Source organism: Crinia signifera, chromosome 2, assembly GCF_055691185.1.
Source record: "Crinia signifera chromosome 2, ASM5569118v1, whole genome shotgun sequence".
NCBI lineage: Eukaryota > Metazoa > Chordata > Amphibia > Anura > Myobatrachidae > Crinia > Crinia signifera.
The window spans coordinates 207,709,430-207,735,010 of NC_139218.1; the positions used below are offsets into that span (position 1 = coordinate 207,709,430).

The 25,581-nt window shown below is 47.5% G+C and overlaps 1 protein-coding gene across 1 annotated transcript; it reads right to left on the reverse strand.

Annotated features, from left to right (window-relative positions):
• Positions 1-22,023: 22,023 nt before the first annotated feature.
• Positions 22,024-23,521, reverse strand: LOC146058479 (uncharacterized). Its single transcript, XM_083170769.1, has 2 exons — positions 22,909-23,521; positions 22,024-22,711 (listed from the first exon to the last, which is right to left on the reverse strand). The coding sequence occupies exons 1-2, from the start codon at positions 23,519-23,521 to the stop codon at positions 22,248-22,250; spliced, it is 1,077 nt and encodes a 358-aa protein (XP_083026895.1). The 3' UTR covers positions 22,024-22,247.
• Positions 23,522-25,581: the final 2,060 nt, after the last annotated feature.

The following is a 25,581-nucleotide window of genomic DNA, read 5'->3' on the forward strand; positions in this document are numbered from 1 at the left end:
TCCTGCGTCGTGGTGAACGTGCTTGTTGCCAAGCGTCGTCGTGCGTATCGATAGTAGGGAGGTCAGGGCATTGGTGAAAAGAGTCCCAATCCGGAAGTGGCACAGGTTGGATGCCAAGTGTAGTGAAAAAAGTTGGGAGATCAGTTGGTTTGGATATAGAGGTAGATTTACCATTGTGGGTCACCTGCAAAGAGAATGGGAATCCCCATCTATATTTCAGGCCTAATTTTCGCAGGGTATCTGTAAGTGGTTTTAAGGTTCTTCTCTGCCGTAATGTCGACCATGCCAGGTCGGGAAATATTTGGATCTTGTCTCCTTGGAATTCGATCCCTTCTAATAGGCGAGATTTATGTAGAATTTCTTCTTTTTGGGTGTAGTAATGTAGTATACAGATAACATCTCGAGGTCGGTCCGGTGGGAGGCCCCTAGGTCTTAGGGCACGATGTGCTCTATCGAAGGTAATGTCTGTGTTTGGGTCTAAGCCCAGGATTTCCCCAAAGATTTTTGTAAGGACATCTATGAGATTAGACTGGTGTATATCTTCTGATAAGCCTCTGACCCTGATGTTATTTCTTCTGCCCCGATTGTCCATTTCTTCTATGCGGGCTTTAAGGAAGGTGATATCAGATGTTTGGTGGGAGATCACTTCCTTGAACTTGGCCAAGATAGCCGTAGTTGGAGATTCGTGTCTTTCTAGAGTATCTACTCTTGACTCGAGTGAAGACATGTCTTTCTGAAGGACAGATACTTCGTGTTTGATAGTAGCAAGTAGGCTGGACTCCAGGTTTGAAAAGTCCTGCTTCGTAGGTAGGGTTTTGACATGCGCCAGGATCTCCCTAACCTCTGTTGCCAATGAAGTAGTGTCTTGAGATAGGGTGCCTTCTGGCAGAGACATCTCGTCTGACTGAGAGGGTGAGGTCGACGAGGAAGGGGTTTCTGTTGTATTCGAGGGATTTGTATTGGAGGGTAGTAAAAACTGGCGTAGATCTGATGTGTGGCAGTCCGCTGATTTAGGTGTTCCTTCCGGTTTAGTCTTAGATTTTTTCTTAGCGTTTTTCACCATGAGCACCGACTTAAATGTATGTGACTTTAAGATCAGATGGTACAAACGAGCTCAGCTCTTCAGGTCTTGTGTTAGAAATAACAGCGGGTCATTGTCGTGTCGAGGCTCCCCCGTGGCCTACGTGGACGTCATCAGTCGGTCATTTTATCACCTCCATGATGTCGGGTGTGATGGGAGAGAAACATTTTCAAAAGACACTCAAACTGCTGGATCTAGATAATATATTATTTGGAAGCTCCGTGCCCGCTCCTAGTCACCTGAGGCTTTGTGTGGTGGCTCTGGTCACCGTCAGAGTGTGGTAAAGGGGTGGGCGGGGCAAGGGGCAGTCGGGGGTCCCCTCTCATAAGTCAGTCCAAGCCGCGCCCTGTGGCAGATGAAATTCAGCTCTGAGGGGGTAACATAGGTCCCGCAGTGAGATTTAATAAGCAGCTGTTTTAGGACAGATATGCAGGTAATGCTTCCAATGTACCTCTCTATAGGTGTCCAGAGGATAGTTGTGTATAGCTAACTTTATTTGTCAGCAAGTTATGTATAGCGAGTAGATATGCTAGTTTTATTTAGCAATCTCTATTAATAGGTTTTCTATGTGGTCCCCACGAGTCTCAGGGGGAGGTTTGTGTGCCAGGAGCAGCAGCTGCAGCTGTGGAGAACTGCCTGCTGTGTGCTTATGGATCTCAATCCAAGATGGCGGCCGCCTTTATTTTATATGGGGGAGAGGGAGCCTGCAGATGCCCCCGTCCCCTAGGTCTGCTGGGTAGAGTGGTGCCTTATCGGGTGGGCAGGGGAGCCCCCTGTTTCTCTCCAGCGAGGCTCTCCCTGTTAGAACAGGAGCCTGCGCCGGAGTCTGCCGCCCGCCAGTAACCAAGATGGCCGCCGCGGCTTCGAGCGGGGAGCCTCTTCGCTCTGTCTCTGGCTCCGGCGCCACTGAATTAGGTCTGGGACGTGCGGGGGAGGCCTGGGGCACACCAGTCTTACCTCCGGTCTCGCTTCCTCGTCCCGCCGTCCGCGATGCCCCTTCCACGTAGTTCGTCTGGCGGGTGTATGGAGTCCACTCCTGGACGCTGCTTTAGGGGAGGAGAGGGCCGCAGCCTGCAGAGAGGGATTTCTCCCCCTCCCGGCTCCGCAGCACCGTCAGCTCTGCTCCGGAGGGTGGATGCAGGGTAAGGTTCCCAGTGTGAGTTTTTTTGTGAATGGAGTCTGGGGTTAAATTCTAAAGTAGAACTGCGGGAGCTCCAGAAAAACGTGTCCAGTAGTCTACACGGCCAGGCCACGCCGCCAGTGTGTCTGTATTATTGTGTTACAAGTTGAATCTGTGTCAGTAAGGGGTATCTGTGTAACTAAGGAAGTGTGTGTGTGTGGGGGGGGGGCTGCAGATATGATGGCAGTGTGTGTATATGGCTATGGGGTTAGTGTTTGTATCTGTGGCCCATGGAGGCAATGTGTGTGTGTGTGTGTGTGTGTGTGTTTGTATGTGTAGATATGAGGTCAGTGTGTACCTGTGTTGTCCATGGACAGGGACAAACACAGTATTTAGAAGGGGGTATTTATAAAAGTCTATATTGACTTTTACAATGCTACTGCTGTGGATGACGTCTGTATGGGATGCATTCAGCATCCCAGTGGAGGGGATGCCGGCAGTCACAATACCGTTGCTGGAATGTTAACATCACTGAGGGTGCTGGGATCTGCATCCAAACTACTGGCATCCCAAATGCAAGTATGCAGGGAGCAGTAGTGTTAGGCTGGAGAAGGCGGTGTTTAAATTAAAGCACTGGGGGGTGGGGGGGAATTAGGGTTAGGCATTTAGAAGGGGTTTGGAATAGGCTGTGGGGTGGGGTGACTAGGTTCAGGCATTGGTGTACAGGGGTTAGGGTTAGGAACTAGCGGGAACAGTTATGGGTTAGGCTGTGCAGGGGGAGAGTTCGGTTTAGGCTGCAGGGTAGGTAGGTTAGGATTAGGCTGTGGGGAGGGTTAGCAGTGACTTATGTGAGGGCACCCAGCTATCTAATACCAGTATAACTGCGGCTATGGGGGAAGAAATTGCATGCATTTGAGGGAGAAGGGCCCTGAAATTATATCTTGGTTAGTGCCTGATGATGTCTAAATCCAGCTCTGATTGTAAGCAGTGGCGGCTCCTACCTCATTGAAGGAGGGGTGCTGCTACTGGCCATGCTGCTGGCAACCAGTGCCGTTCATGGTCCCGGCACCTGTAGAATGCAATTACAGGGGCCCGGTGCATGCACGGTTTTGGAAATTATACTGTGCACATGTATATGTAATATGCATGGTCAGGTTCGGATCTTTAATCCAGGGTATTGAAAAGGCAACAGTCGGATGAGAATTAGAAAACAGGCATAGATTTATTGCTATCATTCAACAAGCAAATAGCACACTATCGGCCTATCACAAGCTGCTACCACGGGGTCAGTAGTGCAAATCTCTGTAATTAATAGTAACCCTTCAGCATTCTAGCATCTACATAACAACTATGCCTTACCTAGTACACTTTGGTCTGAATCAGACTTTTAACATACATTGGACTACAATAGACAAGAATTTACGCAGTCAAACAACATCATGGATACTCCGGACGTCTCCAGGTGAATAACTAACTTGCTCTCATAAACCATTCTATATCTTACTTATCCTTAGTAAACAGGTATGCTATACCTACTCTATGTGAACCAATGGTACCAGTACCCAATTATTGTCCTGGGCCTGAGCCTAGGGCTCAGCCTGTGCACAGGAACAGAGGTACAGATGTCCCTATGAAGTAACCTGGCCTTCCTACGGATAAGTAGCCTAGGGAATACTTTAGTCCGGCCTTCCTACGGATAAGTAGCCAGGGTCTCAATTCAGGTAGGCCTTTCTACGGATAAGTAGCCTAGAACACACGTCAGTAAGGCTTTCCTACGGATCAATAGCCTGGGTGGGTGGTCCCTTTTCTAAAGGGAAAATATAGGGCCGATGTGTCCTGTCCCGTCCTGAACCTGGTGGGGTCCGTGAACCCTACAGGGCAAAGGGGTCCCTTGTCTAAGGGGAGAATAAGTGTTCCTTGATAATGGTGTGGGCAAAGTTGGACATACTCTTCTCCTAACCTGCCCTGCGCTGCCCGACCTTCCCTAAACCTTACTGACCAGAGGGGTATTTGACAAGCCCACAGTAGTGGCCACCAGGGCCAAACTCATGGTTTGTAGGTTGTTATAAGACAGTTGAGGCTCCTCTCCAAGAGGGGGGGTCCTTCCGCTGGCACACCCTGGCTGTGTAATACTGCCGCCCGCTGTGCAGCTGTCTGGTGCTGCTGTCCCTGCTTCTTAATCTGGGGAGAGGGGGTGGTTGAGCTCCCCACTGCTGCCGCTCAGGTGCTGGTGTGGTCTGTCGGCGCTGCGGCCCTCCTATCTGCCTCATTCGTGCCGGGTCCCTCTCCTGCGGCTGGACGCTGGTTCCACTCAGTGCTGCTGTGGTTCCAGCAGTCACTCTGCCGCGCGGCTCAGTCGGGCGCCGGGGGTCTCTGGTCCCTGATGCAGTCAATCACCGACACCGGGGCCGCCACTCTAGCTCCCAGACGCTGCTGCTGCTCCAGCTCTTCTCCCTGGGTCCTTCCTTCCCCCGCGCCAGCCGGCGACCTCTGACCATCCTTCCTTCCGGCTTCTCCTCGCACTGCCTCCTCCTCCAATCCCCACCGGTCTCCTTCCTTGATCTCCGGGGTAAGTCCCACCCCTTGTCTCTCGGCAGCAGCAGCAGTGGGGAGAGAAGTTAACCCCTTCCATGCCACAGGGTTAATCCTCCGCATCCTGCTTAGGGGGACCCTCTGCAGGGTGCCACATATACTCCCAGCTTCCATGAGGTACATTGGCTGCTGCCCATAGAAGCCATATTGGGTGCACAACAAGGCAGGGAGTGGCCCCCTACAGGAAACCAGCTCTCTGCCTATAGCAGCCCGGACTGGCAGTACTGGAGGGAGGGAACACCTCCCAATGGGACTGCCTCACTTCTGGTGACTGGCACGTCAGACTTCATATAGGAAGTCACTGCCAGTCACAGTGAAGCTAGTTCAGTCTCATCTGGCTTCACTATAATGATGAGCACAGTGGCTGAAGTCATGCAGCCCATAGGTAAAAGCTGCCACTGGTTGTAAGGGGCAACAAAATCTGCATACAGACATGTGACTATGTATTTTTGGTATGCTTGCAAACAGCATATTTTTCAAACATAAAATATACATGCATGCAGTAAGACCCCATTATTGTACATATGACGTGATTCAGACCTGATCACTAGGCTGCAAGTTTTTGGAGCCCAGTTTTGGAGCCCATCAGGTAAACGCCGTTCACAACTGTGCACATAGGGGGAAGTCGCCTACCATCGAATGGTTCCCCCCCCCTAAGCCAAGACTTACTCAGTGCTATGATGGCAAGACAACAACTGTGTTTTCAGGGGAGCCCACAGAAAATATGGTGTTACGCTCCCATACACCAGGCACCTGTCACTGGCTGTATGCAAGTTCATTGACAGGTGCTTGGCGTTTGGGAGCATAACGCTGGCATTTTCTGGGATTATCGAATGGCTCTCAGATGCCACTGCAGGCCGTGTGCATGTGCTGACATAACCAGATGTCAGCTGCCTGCCCATTTCCTCCCAAAGGCGCACGCACATGTAAGGTTTCTCTGAACAACTGTTAGCAGCCGCCATCCTGTGGCTGACGGGTCCGGCACGGGCGGTGAGTGCAGTGCGCCGGGGGAGTTGTTGCCGAGCAACGCCCCAAGATTCCGGCCATTAAAGTCCTCCTGAGGCGCGTCGTGGCGTTGCTCGGCAACGTCCCCGAACTTCCGCCCGGCGAGCGTCCCCCAGTGCGGCTGACATCAGCAGCCACCGGGGGCGCGTGATTTTGAATAAATAGCCAGCGTCTGCTGGGCACAGACGCCGGTTATAGCCTCTATGATCCTGCGCCCAGCAGCTTAGTGGTGTTCCTAGTCCTGCACTGCCTTGGCCTATTTTGTTCCGGAGTTCCAGTTCCTGCCTCAGCTAAGTGCCTGTGTTTTTCCTGCCTTCCTCTTGCCTCCAGCCACTCCTGTATCCTTGTGGGTATATGCATTTGGGGCTTGCCCCGTGCAGCATAGGGAATTGGGGGAAGAGGTTGTGTTATTCTTTAATACCGTCTCTGCATTGTTGCAGTTATCACTTTTACGCAACACCACCTCAGTGCGTTATCACTTATAGCGTCCCGTGAGGGGTCCCCGGGCCTGCCCATTCAGGAAGTAGTTAGACTTCCTCTTGCTCCCGGTCTGCTTCCACGAATACGTTGTCCCATCATAAGATCTGCCTGTAACGGAGTTTGGGCTGACCTAATTCGCCCTTACAGCCGGGACGGATACAGGTGAAGCCTAGCACTGAACGTATTCGTGGACCCCAGGCTGGGGCAATAGAGTTAGGGGGCAGGTCTAGGGATACTCCTTCTAACAGCAATCTTACATATGCATGCACGTCCACACCATTCGATGGTCACCGTCCAATATGAAATATATTCATTTTTGTCCTCAAAATTCTACAGACAATACAATAACAATGTGAAAACAGTTTTTGGGAGATTTTTTCAAATTTATTGCACATAAAAAACATAAAGGAATCACCTGTACATAAGAATTCACAGCCCTTGCCATGAAGCTCAAAATTTAGTTCAGGTGCATCCTGTTTCCACTGATAATCCATGAGGTGTTTCTACAGCTTAGTTGTAGTCCACCCAGGGCTGGATTATAATGGGGGCACAAGGGGTCAGTACCCCTGGGCCCCCCTCTAGCTAGGGGCCCCCTGTGGTTGGCATGTATTTTCTAAAATAATTTTTTTTTTATTTATTTTTTTTAGCTAAAGATTTTGTGCATGGGAGTGGGATAGCTGCAGCTTCACCTATCTGCCAATGTGACAATGATTAATGGTGCTGAGCATCGGGAGCCAAGGCACACTGACTGCACAAGTGTGCAATGCATTACTGGGAGTTGACTAAGTCCCATGACACTTTGCACCAGAGGGCAGAGGCTGAGACATTTGTACTGAGCTCTGCTTGGTGGAGCTCATTACATGCTTCTCAGGCCCATGGAGAACAGCAGCAGCAGCCTAGTCATGGGAGGGTTTTTAATCAGAGGCAACACAGGGGCTGTGAGGTCTCCTACAGAGTAAGGTGCAAAGGGACAAACACAGGCTTTTCATGTGGTATGTATTTATGTGTATGTATATATAAATATATATATATATATATATATATATATATATCCACTGCAGCTACCCATTGACCAAGTTTATACTGCCTTTACTCTGTGTTTTGACAGTGTAATATTCTCCCATGCAGTTTGCAGCCAGTAATGACAAGTGCAAGGGGGCCCCCCTGTCTAAAGTGCCCCGGGCCCTCCGAAGGCTTAATCTGGCACTGAGTCCACCTGTGGTAAATTCAGTTGATTGGACATGATTAGGAAAGGCACACTCCTGTCTATATAAGGTCCCACATTTGACAGTACATGTCAGAGCACAAACCAAGCATTAAGTCAAAAGAATTGCCTGTAGACTTCCGAAACAGGATTGCTCATGACACAAATCTGGGGAAGGGTAAAGAAAAATATCTGATGCTCTTAAGATCCCAATGAGCACAGTGGCCTCAATCATCCATATATGGAAGAAGTTCAGAACCTCCAGAGTCCTAGAGCTGGCTGGCCGTCTAAACTGAGTGATCAGGGGAGAATGGCCCTAGTCAGGGAGGTGACAAAGAACTCTATCAGAGCTACAGCATTCCTCTGTGGAGAGAGGAGAACTTTCCAGAATTACAACCATCTATGCAGCAATGATGCCTGTATGGTAGAGTGGCCAGAGAGAAGCCCCTTAGTAAAAAGCACATGGCAGCCAGCCTAGAGTTTGCAAAATTCTTTGGTCTGATAAGACAAAGATTGAACTTTTTGGCGTGAATGCCAGACGACATGTTTGCCAGTCTCCTCTTCAGGCAGGGTTAGGGGGGGTCGGGGCAGCGAGGGGGACCGGCGGAGGTGGTGGAGGCAGCGGGGACCCGCGGTGAGCTCCGTTGCCAGAGGGTGCGCAAGCTTCTCATGCACACGAGCCCCCTGGTGGAGCTGGCGGCTGGCAGGGACTGGTGAAAGTTTCGCCAGCCCCTGCAAAGATGAAGCTGGCTTCATCTGTATATGAACATTAGCCTAAGGCTCCAGGAACCTTTATTCGGGCCCTGGATGTAGCAGAATTATGCTGTATGCGCGCAGTGTTTGATTTGCAGAAGTTAGCCCTTTGCTTTCCTAAAAGAAATACTAAAACTGACAGTTGGCAATGAAGTATAAACGATAGCTTTAAAAGCCTTGTGCAATAACATAGGCTGAGCCATTCATGGAGTGAAATGTTTGTTTTTGTTATCTTATTGTAAATCTAGTTTTGTGCTTTTTACTCTTTATAGAAATGTTTTATCAATAAAACCGAATCTTGGTTATATGGGGAAAACAAGGAGTGGAGAAAGAATCTTAGAAGAAACTGACATGTGAATTGTTGCAGGGTACTTAGACCAAGCAGTATAACAATGACACACTGTAGGGCCTGATTCATTTTTGGGAGTAAAGCAAAAACAATCAAGCAACTGAGCAATACCAGGTTGCACTGCAGGTGGGGCAGATGTGACATGTGCAAAAAGATATAGATTTGGGTGGGTGATATGTTTCCTGTGCAGGGTAAATGCTGGCTGCTTTTACATGTAGCCACAAATACAGCTTTATTTTCACACCATTTATCTAGTCTTGCAGATCGGCAGAGAGGCTCATGAAAATTAGGTGTCATCCCCAGTACCTCAGAAAGATATGCAAGTCTCCCAGGGATGGTCTCAACCCCCCGCAGCCACCCATGCCCATTCTCAGCCATCCTTGAAAGTGGGCATTCCAGGAGGGATGATGGCCGAATTCACGCTGAATTGTGTCATCATAGGCCCAGCCCCGCTATACGGTTTAGATAATCTGGTCCACAATGACATGATTGCACGTACAAGCCACACCCACCCATAATGAGGTCACAACCCTGGCCTTTAGTGTGTAACTTTCCTAGTGCATTTTTAATTCTCACATGTTCTGTTACTATAGGGGCATCAAATGACTGATTTTCTATCAATCACAGCAATAGAATAGCAGATACCAGTGGCGTAACTACCAAGGGTGCAAGGGGTGCAGCTGCTATTGGGCCCGAGTTCTAGGGCTCGCTGCTCCCCCTGCACCCAAAGACCAGTGCTCCCTGCTCTTGCACACATGAGAAAGCAACTGCTGCGACAGCACCCTCACCCCGGGTCACCCACAGCCACGGAGGATGAAGCTGCTCTACCTCAAGTTCCAACACACTCACCAGCTTTCCTGAGTCCCTGGCCGGCCTCCTGAAGTCCCGCGATTCGCAGACATTTAGGGGGCGGGGCATAATGCCTTAAAGTGCCCGTCCCCATAAGAGGCCCATGGTTCTGCTCCCAGAGATTGCTGCAATAAGGTAATGTCACGGCCTGCCACAGGGGGACGCTGGTGCAGCAGGGCATACCTGTGAGGGCGCTCTGGAGGGGTCCCACTGGTGGAGGTGCAGGGTGCTGGCGCTGGTCCTGTGTGGCTGGGCGATCTTCCAGCATGCTGACAAGGTCTGGGCTGTTTAGAGCCAGGAATAGCTCTCTGAGCACTGGACTCCTGCGGCGCCATCTTGGTTATGGGCAAACAGCCCATTTTGCCCTTACTTCGGTCCAGGAAGTCCCACTCAGATGGGAACCGCCCTAAGGGGTATTTAGGAGGAAGGCCTGGTACAGGAAGTTGCCAGTGCAACGTCTCCACAGTCTAGTACTGTGGCCACTAGTTCTCTGTGCTCCGTTACTATTTCAAACAGCTATTGGATTCCAGCACAACTACCGGTTCAGCTACCAGCTTCTGCTGAAGTCCTGTCTGCCAGTATAATCCAGCCTGCCTATTCCGCACTCCAGGTGGTCCTCCAAGCCTCTGCATTCCGGTATTACCCTCCGCCAAAGTGCCTACCCTCGTGTCGGCGACGCTGACATACTTGCAAGTGAACTTCCTGCTGCTGTCACAGTTTACCATCAATAAACCCATTCATGCAACAGCCGCTCATTCGTCCAGCACGTTTATTATACAGAGGTCCAGGCACTCCTGAAGTTCCCGTGTCCGTACCGGGTCCACAAATTTCCCCAGGCGTGACAGGTAATGCTCGCCCACCTTTCTCTCTTCCTCCCCCTCTCTTTCTCCAGTCTCTCTCCCCCCCCTCTCTCTCTATATTTCTGAAGCTGTCTCCCTCCTCCTGTATGTTTCTGAAGCCAGCTCTCCCCACCCCCCCCCCCCCCTTCTCTCTAAGGGGGAGATTCTCCAAGCTAGAAATGCGGTAAAAACCCCGTTATCGGGGTTTTTACTGCATTTTGGGATGCTGTAAGCATACCCCGCCGGGTTACCGCGGCGGGGGGCATTGCCAGAAAAATCTGGCGATGCCCCATAGAAGCCAATGGGCTCCTATCGCAACCCTCTGCCGCCCCGCACGGACCAGTGCCGCCCCGCATCGCCCCCTCACCTGTGTCCGGGCAGCACACAGCTGTGCTGCCCGGACCTGTGACCTCCTCCCTGCACTGATCCTCTTCCGGGTGCAGTGAGGAGGAGAGCCCGGCGCAGCAGCAGCAGCGCTGGGTGTGGGAGGGAGGGGGGAGCCACCGGGACCTGCTGGGACCAGGTCGACTCTCACCGCAAAGGACAGCTCTTAACGCAAGAGCTGTCCTTTGCTATAATTATCGCATATGTTACAACATATGCGATAATTATAATTGCGATGGGCGGCGAAGGAGCAGATCCCCCATCTGTCTGATGCTGTCCCCTTCCCCTTTCCCCTGAAGTCTTCTCCTCCCCTTTTCTCTGATGCTGTCATCTCCCCCTCTCTCTGACGCTGTCTCCTCCCCTCTCACTGACAATGTCTCCTCCCCCTCTCTCTGATGCTGTCTCCTCCCCCTTGCGCCGATGCGGTCTCCTTCCCCTTGCGCTGTTGCCATCTCCTCCCCCTCTCTCTGATGCCGTCTCCTCCCCTCTTTCTGATACTGTCTCCCCCCCCCCCCCCCTCATTCTGGTGCAGTCTACCTTCCTCCCTCGCTCTTTCACTTCGCTCTCAATTTCTCACTCTGGGGGAGATTCTCTACACTAAAAATGTGGCAAAAACCCAGTTATCTGGGTTTTCAAAGCATTTTGGGATGCTCTAAGCATCCTCCGCCGGGTTCTCGCGACGGGGGGCATCGCCAGAAGCCTGTGGGTTTCTAACGTGACCCACCGCCGCCCCGCACCAGCCCCCGCCACCCCGCCCCGACCCTCCCTCACCTGTGTCCGGGCAGCACAGCTCTGTGCTGCCCGGACCTGTGACCTCCTCCCTGCACTGATCCTCTTCCGGGTGCAGTGAGGAGGAGAGCCCGGCGCAGTAGCAGCAGCGCTGGGTGTGGGAGGGAGGGGAGAGCCGCCGGGACCTGCTGGGACCAGGTCGACTCTCACCGCAAAGGACAGCTCTTAACGCAAGAGCTGTCCTTTGCTATAATTATCGCATATGTTACAACATATGCGATAATTATAATTGCGATGGGCGGCGAAGGGGCAGATCCCCCATCTGTCTGATGCTGTCCCCTTCCCCTTTCCCCTGAAGTCTTCTCCTCCCCTTTTCTCTGATGCTGTCATCTCCCCCTCTCTCTGATGCTGTCTCCTCCCCTCTCACTGACAATGTCTCCTCCCCCTCTCTCTGATGCTGTCTCCTCCCCCTTGCGCCGATGCGGTCTCCTTCCCCTTGCGCTGTTGCCATCTCCTCCCCCTCTCTCTGATGCCGTCTCCTCCCCTATTTCTGATACTGTCTCCCCCCCCATCATTCTGGTGCAGTCTACCTTCCTCCCTCTTTTACTCCGCTCTCAATTTCTCACTCTGGGGGAGATTCTCTACACTAAAAATGTGGCAAAAACCCAGTTATCTGGGTTTTCAAAGCATTTTGGGATGCTCTAAGCATCCTCCGCCGGGTTATCGCGACGGGGGGCATCGCCAGAAGCCTGTGGGTTTCTAACGTGACCCACCGCCACCCCGCACCGGCCCCCGCCACCCCGACCCTCCCTCACCTGTGTCCGGGCAGCACAGCTCTGTGCTGCTCGGACCTGTGACCTCATCCTCCCTGCACTATGATCCTCTTCCGGGTGCAGGGAGGAGGAGAGCCTGGTGCAGCAGCAGCAGCGCCGGGTAAAGGAGGGAGCCGCCGGGACCCGATGGGACCCGCTGACTCTCACCGCAAAGGACAGCTCTTAACGCAAGAGCTGTCCTTTGCCATAATTATTGCATATGTTAGTGCATATGCGATAATTATGAATGCGATGGGTGGCGAAGGGGGGGCGGAGCTGGGGTGCGGATGTTAGAACATCCCCCCCTCTGTCTCCCCCTAACATCCTCTTTGTTATTAACCCCCTCACTCCCTCTCACTCTTGCTACCCTAATGCTGGGTACACACTGGAGGATATTCATCCGATATCGGTATCGATATTGTCCATATCATTACCAATAAATCTCCCAGTGTATACCCAGCCTAAGGGGAATTGTATGGACAAGGTGTGTGGGGGGCCCTTTTCAAAGGTTTGCTATGGGGCCCACAAAATTGTAGTTACGCCCCTGGCAGTTACTGTATCTTTGCAATTTACTACTAAAAAGTTTGCTAGGCCAGCTGATGCAGGCTAATACAGCTAATACAGGCACACCACCGATAATCTTGGTTCCGACACTGCACCAGATTATTTGTTTTGCCTGATTATCAGTGGTTTCAGTGGCAGCCCCTCGAATTCGCAACCCCCCCCCCCCCCCACACACACACACACACACACTCAGGGAGTTATTCAGATCTGATCGCAGTACAAATTTGCTCTCAAAATGGGCAAAACCTTGTGCACTGCAGGTGGGGCAGATGTAACATGTGCAGAGAGAGTTTCATTTGGCTGGGGTGTGTTGAAACTGAAATCTAAATTGCAGTGTAAAAAAATGCAGCCAGTATTTACCCTGCACAGAAACAAAATAACTCACACAATTCTAACTCTCTTTGCACACATTACATCTGCCCCACCTGCAGTGCACATAGTTTTGCCCATTTTGAGAACAAATTTGTACTGCGAACAGATCTGAATAAGGCCCTCAGTCTGACTCCCTCCATTATCGGCGTTTAACTCCCGCGTTGGCCGCTTGCCCTATTCAACGCTCCGGGGGACTCCCCCAAACAACAAGGTTCACCGCTAATGCAGCAAGCCTGCTACATTTAGCCGCAACCCTCGCCGTTTTGACAGCCACACTCGCCGTTTCCACCTCACTGAAAAAACCCAGTGAGGTGGAAACGGTGAGTGCAAGGGGGTCAGTTGAATACTGACCTGTGAGCTGTGACGGCTAGCTATCGGCACTGCTCGCCATCACAGCTCGCCAAAGAGCATTGAATATACCCCACAGTGTAGCCAGTGGAGTCATGGATTGCATCTGGCTTCACTGACACTGAGCCGGGTGGCAGATTTTGCTTGGTCGTTCAGCCACAGTAGAAAAAAAAAACGTATGTGTTAAAAAAACGTTGTGAGGTGCCTCGCATACACATCCGCTTGCATGCGGTCGCATTGACGACATGTGTTTCCAGCCCCCCACCCTAAGCAGGCATCAACAGACTTGCATTCGCAGGGGTACACTCAGTGTTTCTATGGGCGTGCCCACAATTTTTGTGGGCACGCCCATGAAACACTGGGTGGTCCCCGGCATTTGCCCCCTGCTCACCCATCCTAGAGCGAACCCCCGGTGTATATTTGCGCATGCATAAACCCCAAGCATCGGACATGGTAGTGAATTCTGCCTGCACGAGTGGGTCTGAATCACCCCATTATGTACACAGCTTTAAACAAATGGTTAATAATGCGCATTAAATATGTGATATGTTTTTAAATGAGAACTTGATTTTGTAATCCACTTTACAGTATTGATTTTAATCCATAAAAACTGACATTTACCTGTGATTATCTGGCGCATTTCTGATGTTAACATATAATTCTTTTGTGTTACATAATAGTCATTTCTAATCCCCTAGCAGTAAGCCCTCTGTAATTACATACACAAGGCTTGTGTGAGAAGTAATTAAGCACACCGCACACTTTTGTGCTCACCTTTTTCTGTGTACTGACCCATACAGAAATGGTTTCGATTTCTTTTAGGGAACGCCGTGTTACTGTGAATGAGTCTGTAAGGGGTGCACCTGTGAATACCCAGCCGGTGTAATCACGTCATGGCTTTGGTGGCAAATATCACAGGAAATATTTTTGCAAGAAATATTCAATATAGAATTTATTATTGTTTAGTTTTGAATTCTGACTTGTCTGCATGTAAGATATTTGAAAAAATAAATTTATAGTAGCATACCTCCCAATTATGAGTTTCTTTGAATTGGGATGTGCCAGGCCAGAGGTCCGAACGATCTGAAAAGTGATCAGAGTTATGGGAGAATGCATGGCCTAGCACTGCATCCCCCATTTTTGGGGGGTGCGCAGGTCTCCCTGTCCAATATCTCTGAATTCTATCATCATGTTATAGAGCATCCCTAATGCAAACCAACATCTTGGCTGTTCCTCATTGGAGACAGACAGCTGGGTAGTAAGTGAGGAGGGATGGGATGCAGCCTATTGAGTGGTACAGGTGTATTATGCTTAGGGGCGTAGGGAGGGTGGGCTGCAGTGGAGCTAAGGAGGTTAGAGGGTGCGTCACCAGCCCCCTCTCCTCCCTACTCCGCAGCAGGAGCAGGAAGGCCCAGTGGTGTAGCTACATCCCCTGCTGCTCCTACGGCGGCTTGCGGGTGTGGTGGTGCTTCTATATAAAGCTGGCATATTTACATTTCAACTGTGGCATTGGGTGCCAGCCAAACAGTGCTCACATATCGCAGCCGTGTTTGGCAGCTCCGTCCCTTGTAAATTTGCAAGTGATTTTGTAATTGATCGCTAATCACTATCTACTGGCAAATCTATAAGCAAGTCACAAACCATCAAATGATTTTTCCAGTCTTTGAAAATGTGAGTATAAGTCTGACCCTACCACAACTCTGTGACCAGTTCTGCAAGTAAGGTGGTACGGCGTACAATTAAGAATTATGTTGCCGATACGTCGTACCACCCCACCTCCCCCACTGTCATCCCAGCAGCTACTGCCGCTGCACCAAACCCTCCATCGGCCCTCCGCTATTTCAAATGTGATGCCGGCTCATAAGCCAATCAGATTTTGCATACCGGCAGCTGCGGTGATTGGCTGCCAGGCAGCGAACTCCAATTGGCTCAGGAGTCGGTGCCATATTTGACGGCACTCCACCTGGGATCTCCACCTCAGCTGCGGACTCCCATGTGCTGGAGGCAGAGTGACTTGGGTTGTCTTTCCAAAGAGGTGTGGGGCAGGCTGTGGGCTGTTTCCTCTGGTAGGAGCAGGGCTCAGGCAGAAGTACAGGGCTGTTTGAGCAAGATTGTGAAAGAGTTGGGAAAGTCCTCTGCAGCCGCAGCAGCTGTGAGTGAGCAAACACTGGTGTGCAGGAGTCCCGGGCTAAGTGAAGGGTGTCAGTAAACCTGTCCTTATTGGCTTCACCTCAGCTGCCATATGCACATGTCCTGCTTCTTTTGAAGATGTTTGTTTTTATTTATTTTTTTGTGCAACAATTTAACATGCAATGTTCATGTTAAACAATGCACCATGTTCCTTGATGCATTTCTCACGTGTTCCTGTATGTGTGCATTCTGTGTGTGCGTGTGTGTGTGTGTGTGTATATGTGTGTGCCCATGCTATGTGCCTGTGTGTATTCGAAACTGGTTGCATGTGCCCATTCACTCTGGCATTGCTGCAAGTAAGGGGTATGGCATGGTATGGCATACCCTTAAGAAATATGTTGTACGCCATACCACCCCACATCCCTGCTGTCAACCCCGCAGCTACTTCCACTGTGCTTTAGAAAAGCGCTGTCTTCTCCTAACTCTCCGGCAGCCCTCCGCTATTTCAAATGCGGTGCCAGCTGAGCCAATCCGAGCTCTCATATCGGCAGCCACTGTGATTATCTGCTCGGTCGCAAGCTCCTATTGGCTCAGGAGCCGGCATCATATTTGAAATGGTAGCTAGAGGGGTAGGAGAAGCCTGCGATCCACTCTCCTCCCTTTTTTGACCGGCGGAGGCCTTGGTCGGTTAGTGTCAGTAAAGCACTACAGGAAGCATCATGTCTAAGGCATTGCAGGGGGCATTATTTCTGAGGCACTACAGGGGGAATTATGTCTAAGGCACTACAGGGGGCATTATATATAAGTGACACTGCAAGGGGGGGGCATTATTTCTGAGGCACTACAATGGGTATTGGGTGTAATTGGCATTGCAGGGGGCATTATGCATGTAAGCTGCACTTACAATGTAATGGACATTACGGTGTGGAACATAATGTGTAATAAGCATGATGGTGGATGGCATAATGTGTAATAGGTATTATGATGTGAGGCATAATGTGTTATGGGCATTTTGCTGTGTGGTATAATGTGTAATGGGCATTACGGTGAGTGGTATAATGTGTAACAAGCATTACTGTATGTGGTATAATGTGCCTGCACCCCTATTATCATCTAGCCACTCTCCTAGTTTTGTGTGACCACATCCCCTCATGTCAAATGAAGACACCCATTTTTAGTGCACGCCTTCTCCAAACATCAGCTTCCTGTTAGTCAAGCTCCAGCCACTTTATGATCCATACGCATTTTCTGCCACAATTTCCTCTCACGCATGTGCAATGCCTGCGGTACACATGCACAGTCATTGAATAATCACTCGATCTGTGATTTATCTGCAATCAGCTCTGAGTCACGTTCTTTGACACACTGCATGCCTTTTCTCATTTGTGCAGCCTTGCACAATCTAATAATTCTTACAAGACATCCAATTATGCTTGACATCATTGTTTTTCTCCTGTATGGTATCTCTATCGCCATTCTTGCTTTTGTGCATTTCATAGTAACAAACTTTAGGGGAAAGCTACTGTACAACATATATCATTCCCAGTAATCTGGTGACATAATGTTAATAAAAGAGATTAGAATATTTTCTCAATGTGCCCACACATGGGGCCTTATTCTAGTTCACTCTTTCTGACAAAATCCTTCTTAGATGGACAAAACCATGTGCACTGCAGGTGGGACAGATGTTACTTGTGCAGAGAGAATTAGATGGGTGGGGTTTTACTTCAAAGTGAGATCTATATTGCAGTGTAAAAATAAAACAGCCAGAATTTTCCCTGCACAGAAACTAAATAACTCACCCAAATCTATTTCTCTCTGCACATTTTACATCTGCCCCCTTGCAGTGCACATGGTTTTGTCCATCTAAGAAGGATTTTGTCAGAAAGAGTGAACTGGAATAAGGCCCATGGTGAGATGTGTGCTAGGTGTGATTTTAGCCATACAACTTTTGCTATACAATTTGAACTGTACACTGGGTGTGATTTGGACTACATGCTATTGAAAACTACACCCGATTTTTGACTAAACTACATGCGATCTAGTATAAAAATACCTGCCTGCACATACGTTTTTGACTTGCGATATTGACCACACGGGAGCATGCATTGCATCGCAAGGCATAATAAACACAGTGCAATTTGAACTAGAAGCAATGCGATTTGAACTAAAATGTTCAAATCGCACATGATAATCACACTGTGTGTGGGTACCTTTACAGTCATGCATAATATTGGCTTCTTTTTGAATCTCTCTTTCAGTCTGCAATCCCCATATGAATCACTCATTTATTATATGAACATTTCCTTCTCATAAGCTGACACCTCATGCTACTTTCAGCTCATATTATATTTCCTTTTGTTTGTTCCTTCAGCCATCTACTAAATAACATAATATAATGGTTATAATTGTCCTCTACCATATTATATGCCTGGTTTACAAGATAACAGGTCAGTAGATCAAATGTGTCTTCTTTGTACCTACTACTTTATTTATTCCATGTCAGCAATGTGATAACGACCAAGGGCACTACAAAAAAGTGGGTCAAATTGTGATGCATATAGTTTTGTATTATGACCACCTGCTTATATGGATTTACACATGGCTGAAAGCACCAAGATGGGGCAGATTATGGGTGTGTATAAATGTAATTTTTTGGTGGGAAGAGATGTGTATATCAAAGCATTTATAGTTCACTGCATTAATACAATAGATACAATACCCATAATCGTAATCATAATCATAATAATAAGTAGGCATAAGGCAGGGTTAGTGCAGACATTTTGGATAATAAATTGATCAGGTTGCATATTGCACCCACAGATGGTACCAGATGAGGCAGCCATCTTGGGTGCTCTATGTAGGATTACCCTGGGTGGAATAGGTTATTCCCTAAAAGAGATAACAGAAAATGTGGTGGTTACATTATCTGGGTGTGGTATGGGGGTCCAACAATTGTGATCCCGACGGTCAGTATCCCGACATCAGAATTCTGACTGGCAGTACTCTGCCAGACGGGGGGGGGGGGCAGCACAAAGAAGCCCCTTGCGGGCTCGGTGGCTCACTTCACTCGCCACAGGCTCTATTCTCCCTCTATGGGGGTCGTGGTCCCCCACAAGGGATCCTGACAGTAGGGCCTTTAAACAGTCAGGATTACAAAATCAGAGTACTGACAGCCGGAATCCCAACTGTCAGGCAGTCATCAGGCACTTGCATCATCCTAATGCTCAAACTAGGTTCCAACCATAACCATGTGGTTGCAGAATTGGAAAGCTCGGATAGGGGCTAACTATAATGGGTTGCAGTGTCCTTACGCTTGGAGTAGGAACTGACCATTACCGTATGTGGTTGCAGTGTCCTAACGCTCGGAGTAGGGACTAACCATTACCATATGTGGTTGCAGTGTCCTAACACTCGGAGTAGGGACTAACCATTACCATATGTGGCTGCAATGTCCTAATGCTCAGAGTAGGGTCCACCCATAACCGTCATACATATTTAATACATTTTTTTTTTTTTAAAGCCAAATATTGTAGATAATAACAAAAATACAAAGCAGATACAGAGCTATTCACAATAAGCACTTTTACCATGTACCCTAAGGCAAGTTCTTTTTTATGTTTAGGTTTGTGTGGTGGAGACTGATGAGTTTCTCATTTGCAGTGGTAATACAGCTTTTTCCAGTCATGCTGTTAGATTATTCTATAATTCCCCTATTCTGGGATATGTCACTTTCTAGGTGTATGGAGTAATATATTGCCTTAGCACACTTGTTATATGGTCAGCGTGATGGCTGTATTTGTCATTCATTCTCCTGTAAATTCTAGGAAGAGAAGGTCAAGCCTGAAGAAGCACAGGTGTATAGTTTGTTTTGTCTATTGTAACCTACCATAACACCAATCCATCATACGCTGTTTTCTTTTCCCAAATAAGCCCTGAGGCTAAAGGCTGAAATTGGACAGCAGACTGAGTGTGACTCCAAAACTAAAGATATACTAATTATAGTCCTTATGATATTCCTCAATATGTTTTGTTCATGAGCATAGTAAAGCTATAAAAGTTAGAGTGAACACACCATGACTTTAAATTACAAAAATATGTATAAATAATATTTTATGAATATGTATCTTTAATGTATAAAGATAAACTGTAAGAAAATGGAATCAGGACATTATCATGGCATCCTGCGCACCATTATGTCACTTAGCATTGTTCTACTTTGAAAAGCTTCTCTACTATACTTTACTTAAGGTGCCCAAACATCAGCAATGGTGATTCTCCGAACCTCTTAAAGCACCGATCTCCCGACAGGATGTGTTAATCGGGCATCGTTGATCGTTGATCCGTTTTAAAACATGTTTACTAGTAGTAGTAGTAGTAGTACGTTTATTTATAAGGCGCCGCAAAGTGTCTGCAGCGCCCTACATAGCAAACAAAAAACAAATGACAAGGTAACGTACAGGGTGTGTTGAAAAATACAGTATAAATAGGGGTATAGCTGGTAGAAAAAAAATCAGCATCAGTTCAGAAGTAGGTGTCAAAATTGTCGAGGAGACTGAAGATGAAGTAGAGGAAGGGAAGAACATGACAGGAGGACAGGTGAGGTAAAGAGGTAGGGTGAGTAGGTGAGGCAGGAGGACCCTACTCATAAGAGTTAACATACTAAAAATAGGTGGGTGGACGAACGAAAAACAACAGGATAAGTAGGAACGGAGAGGAACGGAGGCAGGATAGGAGGATCAAAAGAGGTTAGGAGGAGGGATAGGCTAGTCGAAAAAAGTGGGTTTTGAGGGAGCGCTTGAAGGAGGTAAGGGAATCAGAAAGCCTGATGGGTGGTGGGAGGGTGTTCCAGTGCAGGGGGGCAGCGCGAGAGAAGTCTTGGACATGGGAGACAGGCAGGGGATCGAGGAATTACCCCAATACATTTTAGATGTATGGGCACCTTAACTCAGGCCATTACTTCTGTTCATATGTGCATTAGATGTGGTCCTGTATGTCAACAGATAATAATAATTATTTATGGTGGAGAAATATGTGACCTATATTCAGTAGGTATAGGTTATTATACAATTGTTTACATTTCCCTTCCATCCATAACATGGTCGTTAAAGAAATTCCACATGGTGACACCAAGATAAATGGGTGTCCAGTCATCTGTGATTGATTACAATTATATCCTTATACATGGTACTCAGTCAGGGGTGAAGCTAGAACTTTTAGCGCCTTTAGCAATAAAGAAAATTGACATCCCCCTAGGCCTTAGTTGTATCCAAATAAACGTAAAATACTTACTCTCCCCAACATGTTCCAATGCAACTGTATGGTATGGGTTGTTTCCCACCTGACACATCTTTAGCTATGGTCAGCACTCAATGGTATCACCACTTCATTAGCATACTGTTATTCTATGTTATATGTATGTATGTATTATATGGAAATACATCCCTTAATAATTACATTACACATGAAAATGCAGCACTGTGCCTTTATCTGACTATATATGGTTCTGCTGTACATTATTTATTTTAATAATACAATGTCTATTACATATCTTATACACTGTAACGTTACAATGGAATAGTTATTTAATGACTTATAGGCAACACAACTGTGCTATCTTTTAAAACTTATTGTATTGAGCCAGCAGAAGGTACAGTAGTTGTTGGCAAATTATGGTTGTGCATATTGTAGACTCAATAGTGGAGATGTACTATGCCTTCAAGAGTGATAAAGTGGGGGGAGATAAAGTTTTGAACAATCAGTTCCTAACTGTCATGTTACAAGCTGTGTTTAAAAAATGTGAGGAGTTGATCGGTGGGTAGTTTATCCCAATACAAGGTTCAGTAAATCTGCCCCATTTTGTTGTATGACCAAATAGTTTTAAAACATACACACACTATATCAAAATGTCAGGAGAGATGTAATACCCCTTTTACACCAGAATACCGGATCGGACCCGGGAAATCGAACACGGGATATTGCCAGGGCATGCCCTGCCTCAGACCCCATTTACACTGCACTTCAATCCGGGTTATTCCCGGGTAAGGCCCTTTTACACTGAAAACGGATCAGCCCTGTCTTTCCTTGCTGGTGTCATTAAAAATGGACCTTTGGGCTGTTTGAGATGAGGTCACAAGAAAGGGAAAAGGGAGGGGGTGGGTTCTGCTCACAGCAAAGATGGCAGACGGAGTGGCTGTGTTGCAGTTTGTGCTGTACTTTTCTGCAATAGAGAGTTTGAAGCAGCTTCTCAATGCCACCATTGCAGCAAACCTTCCCTCAATGATTTAAAATAAAAATCAGACAGAAATCTTCCAGTTGTTTGCTTTATAATGAAAATATGCATCAAACTGTACATACATTTCACATCTTGTTTATAGATGTAAAGAACAAGATATTAGAGTCCAACTGGGAATAGAGAACAATTGTAAAACTTTGTGCCCATACAGTTTAACATCATAGGACACATTATTATAAAATAGAACTGTATGGTGACTGCTCCTATAGAGAATCACACAAATATTCAGCAATAAAGTGCAACCTTTCTAAAGACTATAAAAACATTAGTGCAACCTTTTTGAAGATTTCAAAAATAAGTAAAGTGCAACATTTTGGAGCAATATTTGAAGACTTTAAAACTTAGCTCAAATTCCGGTACACGGAAAACTCTGGGGACTCTAGGATTGGCGGGTCACTACTAGCAGCACTATTGCCAAAGTTATAATTGGGCCCTCTGTATTCTGGTGTCAGCTGGTTTGGTTGGGTAGATGTGGCAGGTTTGAAACTGACACCTCTATTGTAATGATCATATGGGTTGGGTGGGTAGTTAGGTGGGTGGTGGGGATGTGGTGCAGGTTGTGTGAAAAAACCTCCAAATGTACGTTCTAAAAAGGACATTTGCCTATCTTGCATTGCCAGCAATTGAGACATAAATGCCTGCTGGTTCTGTCTCTCAGCTTCCAAATATTTGTCCATGCGAGCATCCTCCTTTGCTTGGACATCAGTATCCAATTGGCGTAGATGGTCCACGATCACCGATGTCATCGCTTTAGCCGCTAGTTCAGACCGATTAAGCTTTTTCTTTTTGGCAGGAACGCTGTACACTGTAATTTTAAAAAAAAATTAACATTATACTTCCATGTTAAGTGTACAATAAACAGCAGTATTGTTTGCCAAAATGTGCTAGTGGCCTTCTTCCACCTGCATGCTCGCAACATACTGCAACAGGTACTGGGCCTCATCCCGCCCTAACCCCACGTTGGTTGTTTAATGGGTGTAAATATATTGAATGTCTACTTACAATTAGAACGTAATGGAGTGCTTCGATTGGGGAGCGTCGGCTGACTGTTTTCTTCCACAACATCATCTGTGGCTGCTTGTGCGCTGTCAGACTGCATGGAAGCATCCATTATATTCTCTGCTGCACCATCATCACCAAACAGCAGCGGTGAAGCCGGGCTCATGTGTGCTGACATCTGCGTGGCTTCAGAAGGCGTTGAGACTGGCGGGGACAGCTGGGAAGCCTGGGTAGTCGGTACATCATGGCTGTCCTGGCTGTTGTCCGTTTGGCTGCAATGGGGTGCTATAGAGGAGGACAGGGCTACAGGGTTGCAGAGTGCCGTGTTTCCAAACGCACTGTAGCACAGGTCATAGTGCACCCAATCGGGCCTAGCTGCACCGCTTTTCTTGCGCTTCTGGTCATTCACTTTGCAGAACTGCTTCCGCAGAGATTTCAATTTGTTTACAACCTGCTGTTGGCTGCGCTGAATACCTCTGGATGCCAGCAATTCTGCGATATTGCGATACACCACTGCATCCCGAACGGTGCCGGTCATTTGGCGGCGAATCTCCTCATCTGCCCTGATTTGCAGGAGCTCACGTACCTCCTTGTCAGACCAGTTGGAAGTGGACATGATGGCTCAGATCAGGCTTGGGGTCAGCCAAACTGGAAAACACTGCACAGGCAGTGTGTGCTGCAGCCGATGAGACTGTGGAGTCAGCTTGTAGCGTGGTAGCGCGGTAACGCTGCTGCTGCGCTGCTGCTGCGCTGCTACATGCGCCCTGTGCGGGTCTCCAGCTGATGACATCATCTGCCAGAGCCGCAGAAGCTCCAATCAGGTCTTTGCGCCCCTCTTCCCACCAAATAACCCGGATAATGGCCGTTTACACTGCCCTGAGCCCCGGATAAGCCCCGTGTCCGACCCTGAACATTTGCCGGGTCAGATTCCCGGGGAACAGTACCCGTGTTATTTTTTTTCACCCCATTTACACCAAGCCCTGCCCCGGACTGGAGCGGCAATATCCCGGGTCCAAAGTCTGGTGTAAAAGGGGTATTACAGGGTGTGATTTTTAGTCATGTTTTAAAATTGGACTATATCGCATTAGTAAAAAACACACATTTTGTAAAAACTCGCAAATGTAATACATTTTTAGACAAAATCAGAATTCGCATGGGATTTGGTGCGATATTTAGTAAGGAAAAAGTATGATTTTCAGTAAAGAGAATGTGTGATTTTTAGTCTAAAAAATGTGCCATTTTTAGACATGTGCGATTTTTTTAGGGTCAAATTCACTCTATACCAGAAAAGAGTCAGGCTTCCTCAGATTCTGGTATAGAGTGAATTTGACTACACTTAAAGTGGTGACCCTTTAGTCTATTCTACTGCACTACCCATTAAATAAACTGTTATATGTTTCATCTAACCTCTTGAAAGAGTGAGTACGGTACGCATCCTTTAGTGAAAAATGTTCCTGTCCTGATAACTTGGGATCTATACAGCACGTGGTGATCCTGGAGGATTCAAAACAAAATATACCCTTATATGTGTATCTCCTCCTACTATCCTGTGAGTTGGGTATGGAGTCTCTCCAAAAATCCCGGGCTCTATCACTATAACCCCTATATCTATATCCTATTCTGATACATTGCATTTACATTCTTTTGCATGTACATCAAACATCGACTGAGGATTCTCTGTCTATCAACTTTGACAACAAATCCAGCTCCGACAAATTCGTTTTTTTCCTGTAAATCTCCGCCAGTAGGGTCGCTTTTGTGGTCCCTCATCTAATTTGGGGCTGCACGGATTGGCTGCGCCTTGGGACTATTTTAACCCCTTATTTTTCCTTTTCAACATATATATATACACACTATGTATTATGATATTTTACCTACCAGTATACTGCATACTTTCCTACTTGACCCTCTCCTTTAGGGAGAAAATGCTCTGCTCCTGGACTTCCCTGGTACTGTATGATTGCCATCACCTGTGGTGAGCTAGGTAATTGATAAGGAAGATGTTTCACCACAGGTGATGGCAATCCTACATTACCAGGGAAGTCCAGGAACAGAGCATTTTCTCCATCATGGAGAGGGTCAGGTAGGCAAGTATGCAGTAAACTGGTAGGTACAATAGATAGATGAATAGATTAGTCATTAACTATATGTGTTATATATTTGCAAGTCTTTGCAAATATATATGATCTGTGGCTATGTGTGCACAGAATAAGCCCACATCCTAACAGCGGATTTGTAGCAAAGATGAAAGAGATCAGCCTAATAGACTGGACACATTTAAGAAGTTGTCTAATAAAACACAGGAAAAGATTTGAAAACTGTTTATTTTCACCTGTTTTATTGCCTAAATCTCCCAAGGGGACAAGTAGTAAAAGAAGCAACTTCCGGTAAGTAGAAATGACAATGCATGGGGCAAACTTACTGTTTGCAGGTCTCATGTATGGACTTGTCTTGGCCTATAAAATAAATTGCTATTGCGAAAGAATACATGAAAGGTTGCTAAGGACAGATGCATTAACTCAAAGAGAAACTGTATACATAGTGTTACATACATACATAAGAATTACCGTTAAGGGAAAACTCAGATATTGAGAAGTTGTTTTAGGTGTTAATGGTGTAATAAACCCAATGGCTATTTTGCTAATATAACTGCTTTATTGGCTGCCTCACACACCT

Bases quoted from the DNA above. Each gene is read 5' to 3' on its own strand.
- LOC146058479 (XM_083170769.1), bottom strand. From the start codon at position 23,521: ATGTCCACTTCCAACTGGTCTGACAAGGAGGTACGTGAGCTCCTGCAA. The intron at 22,712-22,908 runs GTAAGTAGACAT...TTAAAATTACAG, and splicing joins CACTCCATTACGTTCTAATT to TGTACAGCGTTCCTGCCAAA.